Source organism: Bos taurus, chromosome 15, assembly GCF_002263795.3.
Source record: "Bos taurus isolate L1 Dominette 01449 registration number 42190680 breed Hereford chromosome 15, ARS-UCD2.0, whole genome shotgun sequence".
Classification (NCBI taxonomy): Eukaryota; Metazoa; Chordata; class Mammalia; order Artiodactyla; family Bovidae; genus Bos; species Bos taurus.
The window spans coordinates 51927804-51953095 of NC_037342.1; the positions used below are offsets into that span (position 1 = coordinate 51927804).

The 25292-nt window shown below is 45.2% G+C and overlaps 1 protein-coding gene across 2 annotated transcripts in view; it reads right to left on the minus strand.

Annotated features, from left to right (window-relative positions):
* Positions 1–25292, minus strand: part of CLPB (caseinolytic mitochondrial matrix peptidase chaperone subunit B) — a 142252-nt gene that overhangs the window by 47094 nt on the left and 69866 nt on the right. For both annotated transcript variants that reach the window (NM_001015625.1, XM_005216185.5), the window contains 1 exon segment: positions 17301–17429. In NM_001015625.1, coding sequence (NP_001015625.1) covers positions 17301–17429 — 129 coding nt within the window.

Here is a 25292-nt window from a genome sequence, read left to right on the forward strand (position 1 = left end):
TATGAGAGGTCTACAGAATATGAAGCATCACAAACTAGTAGAGACACAAAAATGCCTGATTTGTTCTATGGCAAATGTGTAGGCTGGTCTGGTTAGAAAACAGGTGGTACAAAAACATGGAGATGAACATTCAAATGTATTTCACATATGGAGTTAGGTGAGCAAAAGGGCAAAAAGCAAAAACTCCTGCCAAGAATTTCTGCTCAAGGCAACCCTAAGGCAAGCGTTTTCTAGATGAGGGATAAAGAAGGCTGAGCGCTGAAGAATTGATGCTTTCACTGTGGTGTTGGAGAAGACTCTTGAGAGGACCTTGGACTGCAAGAAGATCAAACCAGTCAATCCTAAAGGAAATCAATCCTAAAAAGCCATTGGAAGGACTGATGCTGAAGCGCCAAACTCTGGCCACCTGATGCGAAGAGCCAACTCATTAGAAAAGACCCAGATGCTGGGAAAGCTTGAAGGCAGGAGGGGAAGGGAACAGAGGACGAGATGGTTGGATGGTATCACCAACTCAATGGACATGAGTTTCAGCAAGCTCTGGGAGACAGTGAAGGACAAGGAAGCCTGGCATGCTGCAGTCCATGGGGTCACAAAAAGCTGGACACGACTGAGCAATTGGAACAACAAGAGATGAATAGCACGTGATGTAAGTGTTGGAAGTAGGGGGATCCTTAGCTCATTTTCATTTGGGGTGAGTTTCCTGGAAGTTGTGGGCTTTCAGGAGGTCAGCCTCATTTCCCACTCTCCCCATAATCCAGCACAGACTATCCTCAGAGGTGGCAGGAGGTTCTGTGACCAGAAAGCAGCTGGGAGCAATTGTCAGTAGGGAGGGAAAGACTCTGGATAAAGCCGAGTTCAAAGTGGACTATAATAAGAGCTCGGGTCCCCAGGCTTCAGCACCCCTCCTCCCCCTTCTGCAAAGACAGCTGAGACCAAGGCAGCCGAGCCTGGGGTCTGGGCTGAATTTAGCAGTCATAATTATACTGCTGACGTCTGGGGCACAGCCACAGTCTCTGCAGAAGGCAGCAGCTTTTGTTCATGCGCTAAAAACACACCATCCTCAAACATGCTAATCGCATGTCTGCTTCCATCTAACAGCATTGAAGGGAGGCTGAGGAAAGGGCACACAATGCCCACACATCTGGCTAATTCAGTTATGAGGCCAATCAATCTTGATGGGTTGTCTATAAAACACCAACCACCCCAAAGGACTGAACTGACCAGATGTTTAAGCTTCTGTTGACCAATCCCAGCCTAATGTCCATAGCAGGGAAGAGGGGTTATCAAGAGATGGCTTATGCTTCCACTCACAGGTCTATTGCCAAAGCTAAGTAAAGCCTCTGCTTGAATGAGAAGCATTAGTACATCAGAGCGGTGGTTGAGCCAGGCTCACTGGCATGAAATACACTCAAATATACAGACCTTTACTCTAACCTTAAGGAAAACAGGAGGCCTTATTTACAGTTGGCTTTGAGAACAACCACAGAAACAGAAACTGATGAAACAGTCTGCTAACTGCACTTCCCAGCAGGAAGAGAATCAGGAGTACAGAGGCAAGTACCTTTAACTATGACATTAAACATCACAGGTTGCAGTTCTGGGCACAGGAACTGTGTGTTCATCACTGATGTCTGCTTTTCACCACCACCACCACCACCCCGGCATCAAGTTTGATAGGAATTACTTATCTCCCTCATAAAATTGTTGCTTGGAAAAAAAAAAATCAGAAGCCACTGCCAAAAGGAGTCTTCCAGTTAATATTATGCCCAACCACAGTCACCAGGCAACAATCACCAAAAATAAAAGTGGAAGGGTAGTGGGGAGATTAGGAAAAGGAGAAGACAGGGAATAGACTTGAAATCTATACCAAGAAAACCATTTCAACCCAGAGCTTCTTGCTGGTGCTAATGATTCCATTTTTTCTCAAAGGGGCTTTTCCCTAATCAATTCTAAGGACTTGACCAAATCTGTCTCAGAGTCTAGGCTTTATGGCAAACCAGATGGATGAACATAGGTAAAGGAAACTTACAACTTTTTTTAGAAAGTGATGAGAGAAGCACAAATTAAAAATGAGGATTTGTTATGATAGCCCATGACCAGAACAGCACTTGGCATCCAGTAGGAGTTTAATAAATATTTTCTGATTGAATAACTGTAACAGTTATGATAAACCTTTGTCTCCTTTGCAGGTTCCTAGTCACTCTTCTGTCCCGTCATGGGTGACACTCAAGGTTGAGTACTCAGCCCTTGTCCCTTTCTGTCTGCATCCATTCTCTTTTAGAAAAAAAATTGTTCCAATCTTTACAAACTATCCCAGTGGTTCTCAATCCTGGCTGTACATTTAGGATTATATGAGAAGCATTAAAACTGTATCAATACAAAACTGAAGAAAATATTTGTAACATATATCAGAAAAATAGCTAATATCCTTAACTTGCAAAGAACTTTTAAAAATCAAGAGAAAAACAAAACCCAAAAGTCCTAGAAAAAAATAGGCAAAAGACATTTTGGCAGACAATTGAAAAAAGGAGAAAAATGATTCTTAAACATTTGAAATGGTGCCCATTTCACTCGCAGTAAGAGAATCAAACTAAAACTATACCAGAGTACTCTATTTCACCTATTAGATTGGTAAAAGTTCAAAAGGTTGGCAATATACAATGCTGGCAAGGCTGTGAGAACACAGCCACTTTCACACAATATAAGTAGAAATGCAAAAGGCACAACTTTTATGGAGGAGAAATTTGCAATACCTAACCAAGGGCATACATTTACCCTTTGACCTAGCAATAGCGCTTGTAGAACTCTGCTGTAGAGACGCACCTCCCATTATTCCAAAATGTACCTGTCAGATGCTATTCACTTAGCATTATTTGTAACTACCAAAGCACAGCATATATAGTCCATACACACAATGGATTACTATGTGACTACAAAAAATAAGGACGATCTCTGTGAAATGATTACCGAGTGACTTCTAGAAAATATGGTTAAGTGAAAACAAGCAACTGCAAAGAGCATGTATAATACATTATCTTTTATGTAGGAAAAAGGAGAAATAAGAAAACATATATATATTGGCTTAGACAACGAAATACAGGAAGGACAAACTAGAAAACAATCAAAATTGGTTATCTATTACACAAGGGGTCAGGGCTTACTGAGGAGAGCAGGAAAAGGTTGAAAGCAACACACAGGAGGGAGTTTTACTTCTCTGACTATACCTTTTTGTACAGTTTTTAGAAAAAGATTAATGGTCTATATATTCAAACAACAAAACTAAAACAAGGAAAGGTAGAGGAGAAAAACCCTAAAACTGAAAGCGCATTGAAAAAATTAACCCAACTGCATTTCAAATTAACAACATAAACACCCTGAAAGGAAAAACACCCACCTAAATAACCAAGGAACTAGTATTTGACTATATACCCTCAGCCTTGGATGGAGTAGCTGGGCCAACTATAAACATATCCTGACCTGAACTCTTTTAGTAGTTCGTTTTCTATAGTGGTTTGGCTGAAGAAGGTCTGAAGACTTTTTGGATATATTATAGGATTAAACAAATGAGTTGTGTATCAGTGCTATTTGGAGTCAGAATTCTCACTACAGAAGAAGGGACACAGAAATGTGAAATGTGTGAGGACAAGGAAGAACCCTGTAATGATGGACTGGAATGGGAGGTATTGGTATTCTCAGGACTTCTAAAATAGGTACGTGCATATGCATATAATATGCATATACATAATAGTGTGTATATGCATATGCGTGTGTGTAATAAGTACACCTAGTACTCATGTTTTGGTCTCCAATACAATTGCCCACTAAAAAAGTCTTAGGACTCTCAGAGAAATGGCTGATTCCAGGGCAATGGCAAGGTGGATATAAGGTAAGATCGAAACATCTAGTTATGCAAGAAAATATGGAAATTAAAAAAAAAAAAAAAAGATGCAGGTATGGCACTCTGGCCAAATCTGAGATAATTTTAGCACCAATATAACCACTAAGGGCAGTAATACATTATAGAACCCTAAAGCAATAGTATCCATAAGCACACATAACAATAAATAAATAAGTGAGAGAGAAGGAATTCTTGTTGATCACAGAAATGCCAGTTGCTGGTCAATTGTGGAGTGAGCGCTCACCCTTTTGAATTTTGTACTGTGTACAAATTAACTATTCAAAAACAGGAAGAAAAATAAAACATTTATAAAATATCTCTGACAGTGCAGCAGGCAGAATAATGACCTCTAATGATGTCCATGTTTGAATCCCTGGAACCTGAGAATATATTAGTTCCTCAGCAAAAGGGAATTAAGGTTTTTCATCAGCTGACTTTGAGATGCAAAGATTACCCTGGATTATCTAGGTGGGCTCAACATAATCACAAGAGTCCTTACAAGTAAACGAAGAAGGCAGAAGAGTCAGTGTCAGAGTAGTGGAACGTGGGAAAGACTTGAGGGATTGTGCTAGCTTGGGGATGGAAGGGGCCAAGATAAGGAATGTCTGAGACAAGGCAGCCTTGAGAAGCAGCAAATGGCAATAAAACAGATACTCCCTGAGTCTCCAAAAAGGAACACAACTCTGATGACACTTTGATTTTTGTCCAATGAGACCATTTTAGACTTATCCCCAGAACCATAAGTTACTAAATTTGGGTGGCTTTAAGCTGCTAAGTTTGTGATCATCTGTTTGCCGCAGCAATAGGGAGGCTACCTAAGGAAAGCTACAGTGGCTGCTTCTGAGGGGGACCAGGGGTGTGGAATGGAGATTTCCTTTTCACTACACATCCCCTGGTACTGCTTGAAATGTTGATTTTTTTCCCCCCACATTTTTTAAAGTAAAAATCACTGCAGCGCTAAACAAGCCAACAATAGACAATCACTTCAGGGACTCTCTACTGGCTTCAGAGTTGAGCACAAGTCCTCAGGCTCACCCCAAGGTCCTCCATGCTCCGGCCTTCCCCTACTCACCATCTGACAGGTGGCCAGTTTCCTCCAGGTCTCAAACATGCAAGGCTCATTTCTGCTCCTCCCACACCTGAAAAGCTTCCCTCCTCCCTCTGCTGATCTATTCTGCCTGTCCTTCAGGATCTGCCTCCAGGCCCTCTCCTCCACGAAGCCTTCTACAATGCTAACACTGATCTTCCCCTCCTCACCTCATTTATTACATTCACTGGTTTTTTTGCTTCCTGGCCTTTGTTTATTAGAGTTTCATTACCTACTGTCATGGTGTTCTCAGTGTGCTTTGTGTTTGGGCCTTTTCACTGAACCAGCGCTCTACAGTGTGCAGTCTGAAGGAAGGGCCTGTATCTTTCTTTCTACTCCTGCAACGCCTGGTGCGCATTTATAAATAAACTCAGTCAGCAAACATTCACTGAGCATCTATCATGTGCTAAGGATAGTGCAAGGTGCTAGGGATATAAGTCCTGCAGATCCAGACCCTAACCTGTGTAATGAAGGCAAGATCTATTAATCAGATAACTGAATAGCTATTTGCTGTGTTAAGAGTGATAAAGAAATTATACAGGCTGCTTTAAGAGCAGAGTAACCTTTCTAGGAACCTCTTCTAAGGGATGCTGGTGGTCAGCTGCAGGAAATTAATTAATAGCTGCTGAATAAATGTGAATATTTAGATTTGCAATTAAATCAGAGGGCAATTATTCATTCAGAATTACAAAATACGAAAATTAAAAGGAGCTTTGAGACTGCAATCCAACTAACTTTATAGGTGGGGAAAACGAAGCCCAGTGAGGAGGAAGGGACTTACTCAAGGTTCCATCCACTGCAAGGCCAAGTTAGTGTAGGTCACATTAGTGCTGCATAGGGTTCATTACTAAGGGAGTTTCTGAAGGATTCCTGAAGTGGCAGACTCCTTTCTTTGGCTGCACTTAAAAGAATTTTTCATTTCCAAAATGATGTTCAGGCAGAAGACTGTGGGATCAGCCTACAGAGAGCATTTCTGCTGTGTTCTCCGTGGGACGCTGCTAGGCCTCTGTGTAACACAGCAGAGTATATGAAAGCTAGATGTGAACTCGTTTTGGGAAGGGAACTTTGGTTCTGACCCATCTTACCCTGGGATGGACCTCCGCTGCTATTTTGCAGGTCCTGACCTCTATGGACTAAGGTTCTCCTTCTTAAAACCCGTGCTGCCCTTTCTCTCTGCATTCTACCCAAGAGCACACTCACTGGATGGGCACGAGTGGGCTGACAAAGGGCAGCCAACCCTGCCATGGGAAACTGGAATCCTACTCAGATGTTTCCAGGCCCAGTGCAGGTGGAGGAGAACACAGAACAGACCTGGCCCAACAAACGCTGACCTCTCCCTCACCCAAGGGAGGCTTGGCCTCCAGCTGCCACTCTTGGTGATGAGCTCATGCCGGATACCAGCCAGGCTCATCTGAGGACTGCCTGGAGCCGATTAAAGCCTTGATGAAATGCGGGTGCCTGGTGGCGGGTGGCTCTGGAGAGCTGGGGCTCTGGCGCCCAGGCACTCTCATCTCTAACTCAACTAAAGCAGCGACTCCTCTACGTCCACAGATCTGGGATACAGAAACACCCTTCCCTAGGGACAGCTCATCATTCTGCACTGCCCAGGCCAAAGGCAGAGGACAGGCCTTGGGGTCACTAAGGACCCTCTTTAGCCCTGACCTACTATGTGAACTGCAATGGCATCACTACAGAATCCCTCCGTTCCCCACTGTGCCCCTGACTGGACGGCTGCGTCTCTCTGGATGACTAATGGCTGTCACTCTCCACAGGCTTTCCTCAAGTTAAGTGACCGGTTGACATCTACACTTCAGGTTTCCATGTTTATACCATTTGCTCAGGGAAGACCTCCCTCATCTGCTTCAGACTAGCTTAGGCCTCCATTACACTCCTACCACTTTCTACTTTTCCTTAATACTACTTCTCTCAGTGGTAATTAGCTAATAATTTTGTGATTATTTGCCTAGATGTCTATACCCTGCCAGACTAAGCTTCATTAAGAATGAATAATTTGGGAATTCCCTGGTGGTCCAGTGGCTAGTTAGGATTCCATGCTTTTTCACTGCAAGGGTGTGGGTTCAATCCGTGGTTGGGGAACTAAGATCCCGCAAGCCGTGTGCCTCAGCCAAAAAAAAAAAGAATGGGGTGTGCTATACTTGTTAAATTAGTAACTGGAAACCGATAAAAATACCAGTATGGGTAAGAGAAAGTTTTTCAGGTAACTTTTTAATAGTATTCTTTAAAAAGAAACTTTTCTTTCAGAGGGTCCCCTCCTATACAGCACATTAGCTATGGGACCAACTAGTCCAAGGCTACAACCAGGCACCATCCAAGCCAATCTTTTCTGGTTTTGAGTAGCACAGAGGATTTTATCACTTTCCTTTTTTTTTTAATAGCTTTACATACCATAAAGTTCACCCATTTAAAGTATACAGTTTAATGGTTTTTTTTTAAGTATATTTACAGAGTTGTATAACCATAATCTAATTTTAGAATACTTTTATCATCCCCCAAAGAAACCTAGCACCCATTAGAAGTCACTCTCTATCCCTCCACAGAAAATTGCTGGCATGGAGGGTTTTTAGTTCTGTATCCAAAATAACCAGAAGAAAACTTTAGCATCCAGTAATCTGATATGATTTCTTCATCATACAGATGAAAAAAGTGATTCCACAGAGAGGCTGTGATCTGCTGGAGGTCCTCCTGGGATGAGATGGTGGCAGAGCTGGGGCAGACCACGGTCTCCAGTTCCTGCATCCTAATGGTACTGCTTTGATCTCTCTACCACGTAATGTGTCTGTGTATCCCAAACTGCTTACCCCTCTGGACTTTAAGCAACTTGAGGGCAGAGGCTATATTCAGCTCATCCGTCTTCCCCTCTTGCCCAGGAGTACCGTTAGAGCAATGATGCTTGAAGTGCAGTCCACATATTGGTGCTGGTCTGTGAACTTTGTTACCAGTCATCGATGAGATAAGCACAGTAAGTACGAGTAAGTGTCCAGAAACTTTTATACCAACTTATGAGTAATTTCGCCTGTTGAACCTGATGACAAATTTGGGCCTGTATTTTGTATGCCCTTTAAAATATAATTTTTCTAAAATGTTTAAAAAAAATAAAACTTGCAGAAGACAGGTTTTTCAGATAGTTGGAGCATCACTGCAACCCCTCCCCAACTCTCTTTTCCTTCTCCTTTCTCCCGTTTCCTTGAATCTCCTGCACTGACTCCTCTTCTTATGTGCTCACACCTGAAATGTAGGCTCTCTCAGTTGTGTTCTTGGGCCTCTTTAGCTCTACAACTCTTCACGGACAACTCAGTGTCCACCACCCTCAAGAGACTGACAACTCTCAAATCTTCATATTTAACTTATAGTCCTTTCTCTCCTGAGCTTCAGACTCATTTGTCCAACTGCCCACTACACATCTCTACAAGTGTGTCCCACAGGTCCCCCAGCTGGTCAACAGCTATTTGTAACTCACATACCATCTGCCAGCTGTGAGGTTTTTTCCTTAAGAACTGTGAATATGGCAGTAAAATAAAGAGACAAGGTCTCTGTGATGGTAAGGCTTTCATCCTAGTAGGGGGGAGAGACCGATGATAAACATACAAACAAACATGATCACTTCAGGGACTGATAAGTACCACAAAGAATATAAAATAAGGTAATAACGATGCAAAGTAACTGGAGGAGCTACTTTACTATGGTGGCCAAGAAGGTCTCTGAGGAAGGGAATTTGAGTTGAGACCTGAATTCCCAAGGGGAGAGTGTTCCCATCACTGGGAGAGATTGGTACAGAGACCCCGAGATGGGAAGGAGCTCAGTGTGGCTGAGGGATGAAAGAAGGCCTGTGTCACTGGAGAGGAGTGAACACCGTGGGTGAGGGAGTGACTAGAGATGAGGTCACAGAAGGCAGGAAGGGTCTAGACTACGTAGAGCCTTGCAGGCTATGGTAAGGAATTTGGATTTTATGCTGGTTTCACTGGTATGCCAACGGAAGATTTTAAACACAGAAAGACAGGGTTTACGTTTTAAAAAGATTCTCCTGGCAGTTATGTGGAAAATGGATTCAGGGAGACAAAAGTGGAAATGGTGAGACTAGTTAGGAAACTGTGGTGATTATCCAGGAGAACTGGATCGTCCTGCACTGGGACTAGAGTTACAGCAATGGGAATGGCAGAAAGGGGATGGTTCCAGATTACTTTAGAGGCACAGATGACAAGACTTACTGAACAACTTGACAGGTACTGTAAATGAGAAAGAGAACTCAAACATGACTAAAATTTGTGGCCTGAAAACTAGATAGATGATTATATCATTTACTGGGATGGGGAAGACTTGGGGAATATCAATTTTGGGGGAAAAAACAGAAGTATATTTTGGCCATGGTGACACTGAGACTGAGGAAAGAACTGGAGCCAGGCAAGTGAATTCAGTGGTTAGCAATAATTTTTTTTGAGGACTTTTAACTGTGAAGGGATGCAGAGAAGTGAGGCAGCAGATGGAGGTAGATATGGGGGTCAAGGAAGTTTTTAGTTTGCTTTGTTGTTTAAGATGGGTGATATTAAGGCATGTTTTCATGATGATGGGAATGAGCCAGCAGAGAGGAGAAAACAGACAATGCAGGAAAGATGGGATCATTGGAGGAACGAAGTAATTGAGAAAGCAAGTGGAAATAGAAGCCTGAGCAGAAAGCAGAGCTGAAATTGGGAACATCTTCCATTGTAGAGGTAGGATGGCAACACACGGGAGTACAGAGGCAGGGAGGCTGGTGAAGTGATGGTGGGATGGTAAGGTAGTTCTCTTATGACTGCAATTCATTTTCTCTATGAAGTGTGAGGTGAGATCATTAGTTTGGGAGTCAGGGAAGGAGACTGCTGGACGTCTGAGGAGAAAGAAGGTATATGAAAGTTGTCTCGGTCCAGAACAAGACTGTGATTTTACTCAAGAAGTATAGTGGGGTGGTTGGCAGTATTGAGTGTCTGAAATTCATGAACATAAATGTAAAGTGAGTCCAGTTAGCATGGTTTATGATTTTTTTTTTTTCCTGAAGCAATATTCAGCTCTTCAGATACAGAATGAAGTAAAAAGAAATTGGGTTTAAGTAGGGTTAGTGTTTCATCAAGTTGAGTACAAAGAAGGAAGAAAGAAGCAAAGGAATAGTTAGAACACTGGACCGTGGAATCTGAAAGTGTGAGGGAGGGAGGAGGAAAATGTTCAAAGCAGAACTAGTCACTCCTCTGCACCTCAATTCCACCCATACCTCCTTCTAGTATTCATTACCTCAGCACAGGCACATACCATCTACCGGCCATCTGGTCCAGAATCTGGACCAATCTTGACCGCTCCTTTTCTCTCACCATCTGATCCAACTGATGCTACTCCTAAATCTTTCTGGGACCAGTCCTCCTCTCCCACTGCAACTGCCTTGCTTCAGGCTCCACCTAGACAATTAAAATAGCTTAAAAAAAAATCACTCTATTTATTTGGCTGTGCCAGGTCCCAGCATGGTCCATCTTTAGTTATGGCATATGAACACTTAGTTGCAACATGTGGGTTCAAGTTCCCTGGCCAGGGATCAAACCTGGGCCCCCTGCATTGGGAGCATGGGGTCTTAGCCACTGGACCACCAAGGAAGTCCCTAATACAGCTTTCAAATGAAATCATTTTCCTTTCTTCAACCCTGCTCCTCCTAATCAATTTCTTCCCCTATTTTTCTCTAACCTTTCTTTCAAGTCTAATGTATATACACAAAAGTATAAAAAGTGCATAAGGATACAGGTCAAAGAATTTTCCCAAGGTGGAAGTATAACCAGTATCTAGATAAAGAGGCAGAACATTAAACACTTCTGAAGTCCCTGTGTGTCCTTCCCCAGTCACTATCTGCCCTCTTGAGGGTAACTGCCATATTGACTTCTTACACGCGATGGTTTGTCTATTTTGAACTTTCCCATTGGAGGAAAAGTTCTATTTTCTTAGCATATCTTATGTTACAGGCCTTCATTACTGGCTCTTGCTTTCCATTCTTCAATCCACACCCTACAAATTCAGCTCTTCTGAATTCAGCATGCTGCTTCCTACTCCATACCTCTGAACATGCTGGTCCCTCTGCACCTTTCTCCCTCTACCTGGTAAACTCACACTCATCCTTTAAGACTTCATGTAAACTCCATCTCCTATAGCATGCTCTCCCTGCTCTCTTCAGAGATTTAAATGGTCTTTTGTGTTCCACTAGTACCTTCTATACACCTCCATTAATACACCAGATGAAAAAAAAAAAAAAAGAAAAAAAAAAATACACCAGATGGCAATTTTTGGCTAAAATGTCTGATTTCCTCACCGACCTATGAGCTCTTTAAGGGCAAAGACCATGTCTGGATCATCTTTACTTCCCAGGTGCTGAGGGTGAGTCGTGACAGGAGAGATGCTCAGTTAAGTGTTTGAAAAATGAACGAGAAGACTCACCCAGGGAGCTGGAAGAGGTCCTTGTAATCAGCTACCCTAATCTCTCTATTTTACTATGGAGGAGAAAGGACTTGCCTAAAGGAGAGAGGGTTTGCTGGTGGCAGAGCCAGAACATCTGATCTTCACCCAGGGCTCATTCCCCTTCCCTGTACTGCTGGCAAGAATCAGAGGATGACATTTCCAGAGAGCACAGCCTGAGGCAAAACCAATCCCTTCCACATCGGGCAACGCAGCCAGATGGGCAGACACTGAAGTGGAACAAGAAACAGAGCTTTAAGTTTTTAGCCCCAACAACAAACTAACAGGCTGTTAAAGGGAAGATACCAGCACTGGAAAGGTTCCTTGCCTCAGGCAGTGATGGTGGGAATTTAAGGACGGCTGGTTAACACTAACAACTGAGCCCTATACTTGGACAGAGGGACGAGGAAGAGCCAAGAAAGTAAGTAGGAAAGAGGCTAAGGAAGCACTGGGGAAGGTATCATTAGGTGTCAGAAAGCCCGGCATTTCTGAGGTGATGCACACTGGTGGCTGAAAAGGCAGGGGAGGGGCACTGTGACTAAGACAGCTTCATACGTGAAGCTCTAGAAAGTCAGATATATTATGACACTAAAGCAAGTGGCCCAGGAATCAAAGACACCACATCTCCAGTGGTATCCAATCTACAGTGGCTTTGGAGGTTCTGGCGCATCCAAATAGGTATTGAACTATGGGCGGGGCACTGTGGCAAAGAAGGCAGGGAAAGTAACACACAGTCTTCGTCCTCAATCAACCTCAGTGCAGTAGAGGGGGGCTGGGCCCAAATCCCAGGGAACAGGGCAGACCTTAGAAGGCAGGCAGCATGAGAGGTGGGTACTGGCTGGTAGAAACCATTCTGCTAGGCTGAGAAACAAAGTCTTGAAGGGAAAGAAGAGGCAGAAAGACCTGCAAGGGTAAAGGCACTGAGGTGGGAACACGGAACAGACATTATAATGGTGTAACTGGAGCCATTAGGGCAGCAGTGGGAAAAAAGTTAAGTGAGGGTCAGACTGCTGCTGCTGCTGCTGCTAAGTCGCTTCAGTCGTGTCTGACTCTGTGCGACCCCATAGATGGCAGCCCACCAGGCTCCACCATCCCTGGGATTCTCCAGGCAAGAACACTGGAGTGGGTTGCCATTTCCTTCTCCAATGCATGAAAGTGAAAAGTGAAAGTGAAGTTGCTTAGTCGAGTACGACTCTTAGCGACCCTATGGACTGCAGCCTACCAGGATTCTCCATCCACGGGATTTTCCAGGCAAGTAGAACAACTCTAAAACCAGGTTAACAAATTAGGATGGGTAGGATTCCCTTTAAAAAAAATATGTAAGTGCTGGGTGTTTTGAAGTTAGTAACACATTGTATGTAGAGTGCCTACTCTGCGGAACCTACACATGCCCAATCCTGACAAAACCTTAAAGGGTAGGTGGCACACTCTTATTCCAGATGAGGAAAGAGGACTTCAGAGTGGTCACAGCTTCCCCAGGACAGATGGCTATTAAGTGGCAGGGCTGTATTCAGATCCTGACTCCACAGTTTATGCTCCTTCCTTGCAGCCTTTCTCATCTGGGGCTTCTCCTCTGAACCACAACTGGGAAATTATTTGAGTAATGATTTTTTCAATTCTCCCAGGAATAGCACATAACTTGTACCACTTCAGATAGGAGAGAAATTAATAACCCTGTGTATAACAGATGCCTGAGAGCATTAGAGTTTAATTTTCCAGAGGAACCCTGGATGAGAAAGGCTGCATGGTAAGAGATACGTTTTAGGAAAATGGATCTGTGAAAGTAGGATCACATTCCTGGGACGAAAAAGCTGTGAAAGCACCTTAACGGCCTTGGAACCACAGGGATGAGTCAGCTCCAGGGGCTTGAGGAAGGAGGCTCCCCACCTTCTCAAATAACTCGTCTTTTCAGCAGTCCTGCCTTTCCTTCCTTCCTCTAACCTTTTCCTGTATGTGGCAGTCAAGTGCTGAAAACAGGCCTTTCTGCTCATAAGACAGCGACCCACGAAGAAGCAGCATTTTTCAAGAGGAAAACCACAGAAGCCAGTGGATCCACTTTTCTGTGGAGGCTGGGGGTATAAAGCTGGCACCGGACTCAGAACTCTTGCACACAAATCCATCTGGCAAACTCTCACTGCCCTCCCCGACAAGGCTGAAGCAAGCCATCCTCTGAGAAGCGTTCTGTAACTGACCCTACCTCCTTGCTCACCAGGCAGAAGCAGGTATTTCCTCCTTGGTCTCCCCAGAGCCCTTTGTCCAGAACCCTGCTGGGGCACGCGCCTGCCGTCACTGCCTGTTTCCATATCTGTCTCCTCCACCAGTCTGCGCCTCTCTCAGGACAGTTTGCCAGATCCACCTTAGATGCCCTGAGGTCAAAGGTGACAACTGGTTTACCCAGAGTCACACTAAAGAGCTGAGATTTAAACCCAAGTCTGTCTGATCCCCAATTTTGTGTTCTTCTCACTATGTTATGGGGCCTCCTGAAGATGAAGTGGCCTTTCTGTGCTAAGCACCCATTGCGACAGTGAAATGTTCAGAGGCAGCACTGTCAGAGCAGACCAGACCACCTGGAGAGGCTTCCTTAGAGGATCTAAGCTGAGAAGAGAGGGAGTATGATGGTGTTTTGGGCAGGGTGGAGAAGCTGTAGGCAGAAACAGAATTAAGAAGTCTTAGATAGGAGTACAGATTTCATGGGGAAGGAATGGGATTATAGCTGCCAGGGTGAGCATTTGATTTCTTTACACAATCATGGAGAATCTATCTGTACTTGGGACCTTTACAGACGTCATCACTAATCCTCATGCCCACTAATCCCTGTGATGCTTCCCAGATGTTATTTACTCATTTGGCTGTGGTGGGTCTTCACTACTGCATGCAGGCTTTCTCTAACTGTGGTGGGCAGGGGCTACTCTTTGTTGCAGTGTGGGGGCTTCTCACCACAGTGGCTTCTCTCATAGAGCACGGGCTCTAGGTGTGTGGGCTTCAGTAGTTGCAGTTCAGGGGCTCTAGAGTGCTGGTTAAGCAGCTGTGGTGCATGGGCTTAGTTGCTCCACAGTACATGGGATCTTCCTGACCCAGGGATCAAACCCATGTCCTCTGCATTGCAAGGTGGATTCTTAACCACTGGACCCCAGGAAAGCCCCTCCCAGCTGTTATTTTACAGACAAGAAAACTGAGGCTTAGAGAGATAAGGTAATATGTCTAAGCCAACAGAGCTAGTAGGTGGGGGAGCTGGGATTCAAACTCAGGCTGGCCTGACTCTAAAGCCCTGTTTATTACTCCATGCTGCCTCTTAAGGGGTCAGAGAACCTCCCACATTACCAGACTGCTGCTGCTGCCTGGACCTCCCCCAGCTCTCATGTGGGGACTGCTGATCAGAGGGCGAGTGCGGCTGCCCCCTCTAGCTCCAACCCTCTAAGATCTGGGGGCCCTAAATCCTTGTGGACTGAGCAATTTTAAGGACAAGAGTTGTGTGTGGATCCCACGAGCACAGGCTGGCCCCATGTCTAGGCCTGCTTTGGGTCTCACAGAGAAAGTCTCTAAGGTGCTGCAGCAAAGCCAGTGGCAAATATAGGCTGAAAAAGCTGGACGGTCAGGAAATCAGGGGCTGCCCTCCCTGAAACCTTCTGGAGGTCAGCTGAGGTCAGAAACTTTGGAAATGTTACTGGCAAGAGCCCCTAGGACAAGGGAACAGGATCCTGCCTCTCGGTTGGCTGGTCACACACACAAGCAGACCAAGAGAGGTCAAGGGGGGAGGGAGGTCAGAAGTTGGCAAGCCTGCAGGCCCTGAGGGATGGCCACTTGTTCAGGTCGGAAAGGGAGAAATCAGTGGGTTAATGGTTTTGGCCCTTGAGGCTGGGAGGCTAGGGCAGGGGGTGTAAATGGATTCTGGGTAAAAAGGCAGGTGGGTGAAGTGTAAAGATGGGGGCTAAGGGCATCTGTTCCAAGTCAACAGGCAGGAACCATGCCCCTGGAACGGCTCAAATGGCCAGCCTTGGCCTGGGGGGTAAGGGTGGGGTGTTTCATAAAAGGCCCGTGCTTCTTCATTTTAAAGGTGTTCAATCTGCAAGGCTGGGGAGAGGGACTCTTTTTAAAATGAGTTTCTTGTCCATTTAGGGGCTGATGGGAAGTGGGGAATGTAAACCACTGGACAATAGCTGGGGGTATTGATTGATTTTAAGGCATGGCAGAGAGAAGCCCCATAGTGAACGTTCTAATTCTTAGCTACAAATGTCTCTCTTTGGAGAGCTTTCCAAAGGACAAAGTGAGTAGCATGTTACTTGGGGACGTTTTCTAAGTCTCTGCTCCTGTAAACAGTGAGTTCTTGCTCCAAAAGCACCAGTCATCCTAGATGCTGTCACCATATCCGTGAGCAGTGCTGCCCCTCGCAGTGTTCATTCCCAGACCAAGGTGCACACTGGCTGCACTGGGGCAGGTCCCTTGTAGGCTGTGGCTATGGGCCAGGCCTGGGTCTTAAGTCAGTGTGACTGTGGTGGATGGAAGGTGGTAGGACTTGAGGATTACTGGGAAACCCTTCCAGTCCAATCACAAACACTAGAAGATGATATGGGGACACTGGGCTAGAGAGGCGAAGATTCTAGGGCTGAAAGTACTTTATTTGAAGATGGGGTTTTGAAACAGTGATTGACTGCAGAGGACAGCTGGCAGAAGATACTAAGAAAATCATACCTACTTAAAAGAATCTATTTAAACCAGTCACAGCAGAATTAAAATGGAATGGGCTCCCAGGGAAGAAGGAGGGTTCCCTCAGTCTCTGAGAGACTTCAAAGAAAGACCAGCCAGCTAGCTGCTGGAGAGGTTTCTGCCAGGAGGTGAGAGGGCGGGCAATCAGGTAGACTGGAGGACTTCCAAAGATCCTTCGAGCTCCCAGGTTCTATGAAGAATGACCACTGACAAGGAATGCCTTGGTGTCCAGGCCCAAGAGAGGGTCCCTAAACCTTCAAAAAGTGCAGTGAAGGCATAAAACAGGAAGTCAGTGCCATAGTGCCATACCAACTCAGGGGCCTGGGCACCATGCATCCTGGCAGGATGCTTTCCTCACTCTCCAAAGGAGAGGCTGGAGTAAGATAAGGGCAAGTGACTGCCTGGGAGGCCTCTGGCAGGTACCAGATCTGGACAGGACCAGACCAGCCTGAGTATGGGGATGGTATGTATTATCCCTCCAATACATCAGTGCTCTCCAAAAGAAGGGTAGTCAAACATTTGATAAAGATTTATTGAGTGTTTACTGTGTGTTAGGTACTATGTCAGGTGCTAGAATGAATCAGCCATAGTTCTCGCCCTCAGAGAGCTCAGAGTCAAGTTAGGGAGAAGGCTACTGAACAAACACACAAAATTCAAGATTGCAACAAGTGCAACCATGGAAAAAGAATAGGGTGCAATGAACCAGAGTGATGGAAGAGGCCTGATTTAGACTGGGGTGGGGCAGGGGGATCAAGGTGGATGTCTTTTGAGTCTGAGGTTAGTAGAGATTTGAAGGCTCTCCCCCCTTGGTCCACCAGTCCTGCTCTGGAGGACACAGGGTAGAAGAGAGGATACTTTTGGGGAACGCAACAAGCAAAACTCAGAGCATGAACGTTCAGGAAGGATGGCATGGTACACCACACAACCGTAGGCAAAGAACACACTCCAGCCACATGAGGGTGAATCCCGCATGCACGTGGCCACTGTCACAGAGTACAGGCAGCTTTGAGGCTTTCCAGTCTGGGAGGGCAACACAGCTTTGGGGAAGCTTGGCATTCCTGGAGGAGAGAGGCAGCTAAGTCCACACTTCCTGCCGACTAAGCCCTCCGCCCCACTCACCCATGCTCTCACCTCCATCAAGCAGCTCCTTGACGGTCCGGTAGTCATCAGCGAGGACAGCGTAGTGTAGGGCTGTGCAACCCTTGAAGCTGGCGCGGTTGTTCAGCCGGTTGTTGAAGTCATCCTCTCGGGTGACCAGGACTAGGGGGACAGCAACACAAACCCTTTCATTAGCAACAAATGCCAAGAGCCACCAATTTCACTTTCTTCCTCTTGGCATTTTTATTCCCTCATTCACTCATCTACTTCCTTAATAAACAAATAATGGCACCTACTATGTGCCTGGCCATCTGTGCTGGGAAAGAGGAAGTAAAACAGAGCCCGGTTAATTCCACATAGGTTTACTGACATCTATTATGTGATAAGATTCGTTTGGGGACATAGAAATGAATCAGATATGGTCCCTAACCTAACCTGACAAAGGAGGCAGACAATAAACTGATGTTTACAGTATTGCCTGAGATAAATGCTATTATATAACAGGATGATATAAAAAGCCAGAAGGGAGCTTAGCTCAATTTGGGCATAAAGAAAGGATCTCAAAAGATGAGAGTCTTGAAGGGTGAAGAAAAGCAGGCAAGGGCAAGACAGAGGGCAAGTCAGGAGGCAGACAGAGGGTGTTCTTAGCAGAACAGTAACATGCCTCCTCTGTGCTCTGAAGATGTTTACAATCTAATATTTAATATTTTGTAAAGGATTTTTAAACTTATAAAAGCCATTAAGAATTTGAAACTACAGGAAAGTATAAAGGAGAAAAAGCATGATTATCTCAGCAATTTGAGAAATGGCATTTAATATTCTGGTATATGTCCTCTGATATCTATATCGATATTGATATGGACATTAGTAGATAGAAGATACCTGCATATATATCCTACATGTATATCTTACAAATTTGGAATTAATATATTGCAATTTTGTAATCTGCCTTTTTTCCCTTAATAAAATGTACTATGAGCATTTTTTAAAGGCAGAAAGAACAAGTATTGCATGTGTCAAAGAACCAAAAACCCCTAGGCTCACTCAAGTGTTTTTATTAGTGACTCTCTCTCTCTAAATTGATACAAAAGAACCTAAAATCAGTTTCATCACTTTACAGGACCCTCTGGGTTACTGATCACACATGTGCCTGTTCATCGGGATAGTCACGACTTATGCTTGCTGTCCTCAACAGTCCCAGTATGGACAATATTTGGAAGGCTACTTAAATTCTGGGGCCTTTCCTTGGGAACTAAGACCCTACAGAACAATATCTATCCTGTGAAGGTGATGGGGTTTCTTTCTGCCTCATGTAGAAATTATCAGTGTACTTGCCGTATGTTCCTTCCTGAGCTTAGTTCACTGGAGGTGGAATTTGGGTCCTACCTACTTGTACCTGCTCCTCCCTGAGTCCACGGCACAGGGCCTGCAGAGGGCAGGCTCCTCCTACTTCCTACTGGATAAAGGCATGTAATTCAGTCAAGAGAGAACCTTGCCTGTGTAGTCAAAAGCACCAGACAATTCTTAAGCCATTCTTTTCCAAGATGTCTTGGAACGGAGTTTATGCATTTCCCCCTCCTACAAAACTGAACTTCTATTGAAAAGCCAGCAGACTGTCACGCTTCTTCCTAAACCTAACAGAGATTTCACCTAGATCACTTCATGGCAAATAGATGGGAAACAATGGAAACAGTGACAATTTTCTTGGGCTCCAAAATCACTGCAGATGGTGACCACAGCCATGAAATTAAAAGATGCTTGCTCCTTGGAAGAAAAGCAACAACAAACCTAGACAGTGTATTAAAAAGCAGAGACATTATTTCACCAACAAAGGTCCATCTAGTTAAAGCTATGATTTTTCCAGTAGTCACATATGGATATGAGTTGGACCATAAAGAAGGCTGAGTGCCAAGGAATTGATGCTTTTGAACCGTGGTGTTGGAGAAGACTCCTGAGAATCTCTTGGACTGCAAAGAGATCAAACCAGTCAATCCTAAAGGAAATCAATCCCGCATATTCATTGGAAGGATTGATGCTGAAGCTCTAATACTTTGGTCACCTGATGCAAAGAGCTGACTCGTTAGAAAAGACACTGATGCTGGGAAAAATTGAAGGCAGGAGGAGAAGGGGATGACAGAGGATGAGATGGTTGGATGGCATCACCGATTTAATAGACAGGAGTTTGAGCAAGCTCCAGAAGATGGTGAAGGACAGAGAAATCTGGCGTGCTGCAGTCCAGGGTGTCGCAAAGAGCTGGACACAAATGAACAACTGAAGAACAACAACTGACCTTCTCTGCTCTTTGGCTGACATGGTCATTTCACACAATCTATGTAATTCCCCTAACTACTTTATATAGTGCTTGTTGCTTAGCCGCTCAATCATGTTTGATTCCTTATGACCCCATGGATGTAGCCCGCCAGGCTCCTCTGTCCATGGGATTCTCCAGAGAAGAATACTGGAGTGGGTTGCCATTTTCTTCTCCAGGGGATCTTCCCAATCCAGGGATTGAACCTTGGTCTCCTGCATTGCAGGCAGATTCTTTACTGACTGAGCCACCAGGGAAACAGGCATTATAATTCTCGTTTTATAAATGAGAAAGCTAAAGTACAGAGGTTATACAGTTAATAAGTGGTTGCATGAGGATTAGAGCCCAGGTCTAATCTGAGTCCTCACGCTATTTCCCCATCACATCATGCTTTCACCCTCATTTTGCAAATGAAGGAATCAGAGCCCAGATGTTCTGGTCCTAGCCTTGGCTTACACTCTCTCTTCTTTCCCTGCTCAAGTGAAGGTGCCAGCATACTCTCTATGGAACCTGCCCTAACAGAGATCGGCCTGAGGTTTGTAGATAACACCCAGGTAAAATGGCTTAGGTGGTAGTATTTCAAATGTTTGGTCAAAATGAAGTTGTTGGAGTATGTAACTGGAGAACAGACCATACTTCCTTATGGTCTGGTGAATGAGTGGTCCATCAGCTCTTCTGCACCAGAGGCTCTCCCAACTGATGACCCCCACCCCTGGAGTGTTATCTGACCTTTCCTGGAGTAGGGTAAACAGGAAGAAGGCCTCTGATTAGCTAATATATATGTCCAATGTACAATGGTATCTGCATGTTTCTCATGCAGGACCTAACTTTAGGACCTAACTCAAAGATTAACTCAAACTCTTAGTTGAGAACAGTCTTATCAAATCATGGCAAGGGATTTTGTTTCCAGCCTACTGCAGATTAGACGAAGCAAACTAGAAGGCTGGGAAGAAGTTTTCAGAATCAAGTATGTGGATCACAGTCCAGAGCTCACCAGGCGGGGAGGGAAAATAACAGTACAACAAAAACCTGAAAGAGGAAGCCAGAGAGTACAGTACCTCAAGAGCCAGTAGGGCACCACTGAATTGCCACACAGGACATTAACTGCTAGATACAGTGATGAACATGAGGAAAAGGGATAGTTGGTTCAAGAAAGCAGGAAGGGTATAACCCATTTTACAAAGAAAAGATATCATCCATTCAAATTGTATTCTTAATGAACACCATGCATGGTGGAAGCTTCTGGAGATATACTAATGAACAAGACACCCTTCTTGACTCTAAGAAGTTAACATCTGATGCAAGAATCAGACCACTGAACGGACAAATCATAAGTGTGAGACAGAGTTATACATGGGATGCTTACCATAAAAAGCACAAGAACTCAAGGGGCACAGCTGGGCTATTTGGTTCAGGGACAAACATCAGCATAGTGGCAGTGTCACAGCCCAGCTAATAAGGAATGTCTATGAAGAGAGTCCTTGCTCCCCTCTGAGGTCTCATCTCACCATCTCCTTCCTAATGCTCTTTCTAGCCTCTGAGCTTTTGCAAATACTATTCCACTGCCTGGAACATTTCCCTCTCTCTCACGCCATCAATTGACTAACTTCAATTCACTTTTAGGCCTCTGATTAAAAGTCACTTCCTCCAGTGATTCTTGCTAAGTTTGAGGTAGTTATTCCTCCCAAGAGCTTCCCTAGCACTTCAGGCATCTCCCAATTACAGTATATATTACCCATTCCATTGCAATCACCTGATTACCTGACTATGTTACCCACTAAACCAAAAGCACAATGAGGAAAGGAAGTGTGACTGTCTTCCCCACAGTTATACCCCCAGTGTCTGGCCATAAATATATGCTTGACAAACACTTGTTGAATCAGCAAATGCATACATAATACATAATTAAGGCCCTACTATTACCTTGTTTTGGAATAATAATAATACCACCAGCCAACAGTATTTAATGGAGGAAGGAGAGTATAGCTGTTAAATAAGTGAGCTCTGGAGCCAGATCACTTGTGTTTGGGTCCCAGTTCTCACTTTACTGACTGTGTAATCTTGGGTAACTTACTTAACCTCTCTGTGCCAAGTTTCTTTACCTGTAAGTAGAGATGATTAACATGTTCTCTCATGGGATATCATAAGGATTAAATGAGACACTGTGAGTAAAGGGGCTTGGAACAGGACCTAAGAGTACGTCTTAGCCACTGTCAGTTATTATCCCTACTGTCTAGTCTTATGCTTCCAAAAGTGTACTCTCTCTACAATAAAAGGTCTGGGAATTTCTGCATACACTTTTCCCCTCCAAGAGGCACAGTTCTGAGTAAGAACCATCTATTTAATTTGATGGTGGTGTTTAGTTGCTATGTCTTTTGTGACCACATGGATTGTAGCCCACCAGGCTCCTCTGTCCATGGGATTTTCCCAGGCAAGAACATTAGAGTGGGATACCATTTCCTTCTCTAGGGGGTCTTCCTGACCCAGGGATCGAACCCACATCTCCTGCATTGGCAGGTCTATTCTTTACCACTGAGCCACCAGAGAAGCCCTAATTTGGTTATTACTCAGCAGTTTTATGTTTGGCAGCCTCTCCACCCACCCCGTTAAAATCCTGCAGCACTGGTGTTCCATGGAACACTCTGGAACTGAACAGTGCGTAACAACATATAAAGCATTCCCTTTACTTATTTACTTCAGAACGACCCTGTGAGGTGGAAGTTCACTCTCCCCATTTTACAGATGGGGAAGCTGAAATAGAGCCAGGTGCACAGCCAGTCAGTGGTGGAACTAGGACCCTGTCCAGGTTGGCTAGACCCATTTTGTGTTCTTAGCAGTAAGCTCTTTTCCCCTTGTCACCCAGCTTTAGAAGCCCTGTCCCAGGAGATCTTACTGAAACCCCCAGATCATTAGATCTCTATCAGAAAAAAAAAGTGTCTAAAGGTGGGAAAGAGGAGGTGTGTGCAGCATACGCCCTCACATTCTTACTTGCTCTTGTGGAGAAAGAGGAAGCAAACCCACAGAAGCTAAAGTGACTCATTCAGGGCCAGCTCACCAGCTGGCCACCACGGTGGTCTTTTGAGGCCCAGTGTGTACAGCTGGTCCTCAGCCAGTGAACCATCCCCTTCCCAACAAAGACATCCACCAGCCCATCTCCAGCACAGGGGGAGATGGGCTCAAGCTCCTGCTTCCCCTCCAGGCCAGCCATCCCTGTCCCTTCACCCCTGTGGCCACAGAGAGAATGACACAGTATTACTTTGTCATCCTTCTGTTCCCACCTCTGCCTTTTGAGGTGCAAAGTCTATGCTGGGGTGCTGTGGCCAGGGTCAGCCTGGGGGCCTTGGCAGGTGTGCAGCTGATGTACACACAGCAGGATTTCCTGCACTCAGCAGTGTCAAGGAGTCAGGAGAGGTGAAAGGGGTCCCCAAAGCCCTCCCTATAGCTTGACCACTAGCTGCTGCTGCTGCTGCTGCTGCTAAGTCGCTTCAGTCGTGTCCGACTCTGTGTGACCCCATAGACGGCAGCCCACCAGGCTCCCCCGTCCCTGGGATTCTCCAGGCAAGAACACTGGAGTGGGCTAGCACTGCTGAAACTGCAAAACAAAACAAGACAACGCCCCTCTGCCCCCAAATCACTGCCTCACATGATGAGAAACAGTAATCAAAGGTAAAGGACTCACACAGTCCTGAAATCTTAGATCTGCTACTTACTAAGGTCTTCTACCTGTAAAATGGGCATGACAAGCAATAATTTGAATATTAAATGAGAATCAAATCTGATAACAGATTTTAAAAAATATTACAAACATGTAGTAATGCTGCTTCCTCCCCCGGGGTCAGCACTGGGGATACAAAAGTGAATCACACATGGTTCTTGTCCTCACATTGCTAAGTCTATTGGAGGAGACTTTGAAAAAAGCTAAGTGAGGCAAAATGAGTGGTCTCCCAGTAACAAAAGCTTTACTATCATTGCCTTGTGAGGAGGAAAGGCAACGTGCCACACCCAGGAACTCATGTCATCTACTGCCATGGAGTGCCTTTAAAAATAGGAGCATATCTCCATGAGGGGGAACCTTTACGACTAACCTGATGAACATGAGGAGAACCCTTACATTTGTGCAGCACTTAAGGGTTTAGAGAGCACTTCAAGGCAATTGTCCCCTCACCCCAGGTCAGCCTAAGACAGACAGGTCAAGTACTATTCTATTGAACAGAGGAGGAGACAGAAGTAAAGAGGCTGGGTGGCCTGCCCAACTCAGATGGCTAATCGGTCCTGAGCCGGCCTGGCTCCATCTTCCATATTGCACAGCTTCTGCCAGTGCCCACAGGCTCAATCCTCACATACCCCAGCATCAGCCCACCTGGCATGAAGCTCAGGGACTAAGCTAAGTTCTTATTGAGAGTCTCCAGGAGGAAGCCTCTGGGCTCTCAGCTTCCTTCCCATGAGGTGTTCTGTATCTACTACCTTGCCAAATCCTCACTCCTAGTGTATCACCAAGCTGCCTCCTCAGCTTCTGCGGGCACTGTTGTGCTTGTTTTTAGCCAGGGGATGGGTCAAGAGGGGGACTCCTTGCACTGGATCACTGTTCCTGGGGCAGGAAAGGCTTTTCATTCCCTTGCCCAGCCTGGATGGCTCTCCTTCCTCTCTAAGCCCTCCCTGTTCTTCAAAGTCCAATTCAAGGCCTTATCTTCCAGGAGGTCCTGTCCCCCCAGCTCTGCTCTGGAAGCCTGTCATGCTGATCGCGTGTATCTATTTACTACTTTACTACTTGTTTGTTTATTGTCTACAACACTTTGTGTAATACCTTTTTGTGTTATAATTTCCCTTCTGACTCCCCAGTTTCCTCATGGATGACAGAAACTAGTTCATAACATTTTTTATATGTATCCCACCCAGCATCACTTCAGTATTTCATGCAGCTTCAGCCATGAGCACAGAGGAGCCCTCATTCACCCCCTGCCCTGGAGCATGCCACCACTGAGCACCTCAGCACAGTGAATGTTATGAGAGTCATGTGTGCACACGGTCTGGTGGCAGCAAAGACGGACACATGTCAGGCGGCTTGGGGAGGAATCTCCCCAGGCAGAAACTGTCTGGAGGACGAGGTAGAGAAGAGCATTCCAGGAAAGGAAGTGGTGTTTGCAAATGACAGTGGATGAAATTGCATTACCTGTCTGTACAAGAAACTGGTTCTCCAATGAACCTGGAATGCTGAATGAAGGCGGGTGGAGCAATGGGCGCAGATGAGGTTGCCCAGGCAGACAGAGGCCTGATCCTGAAAGGGGTTTGGACTCTGTTCTGAAAGCTATAGGCAGGCAACAGTTTTTGTTGACAAATTAAGCAGCATGGGGAACAGTAAGAACAAAAGACCAGGAGAAAAGTGAATTGGATTTAAAAATGGTTTCCACTAAACTTGCTATGTATTTCAATCCTTCCATGTCCCAGATTCCTTATGTTTAAAGTGAGGAGTGTTTCTCACATCCATGGTTCATAAACTTTAGTGGCATGAGAATCATGTGGGTAACTTGTAAGAAGCACTGGACTAGTCTCTGAGGGCCCTTCGCATTCTAACTCTCAGGGATGGCAGCCGGGAGGAGCTACCCCACGCCCGAGGCCCGGGGCAGCGGCTGGGAGGAGCAACCCCACGCCCGAGGCCAGGGGCAGCAGCTGGGAGGAGCAACCCCACGTCCAAGAAGCGGAGGGCCGAGAGGAGCTAC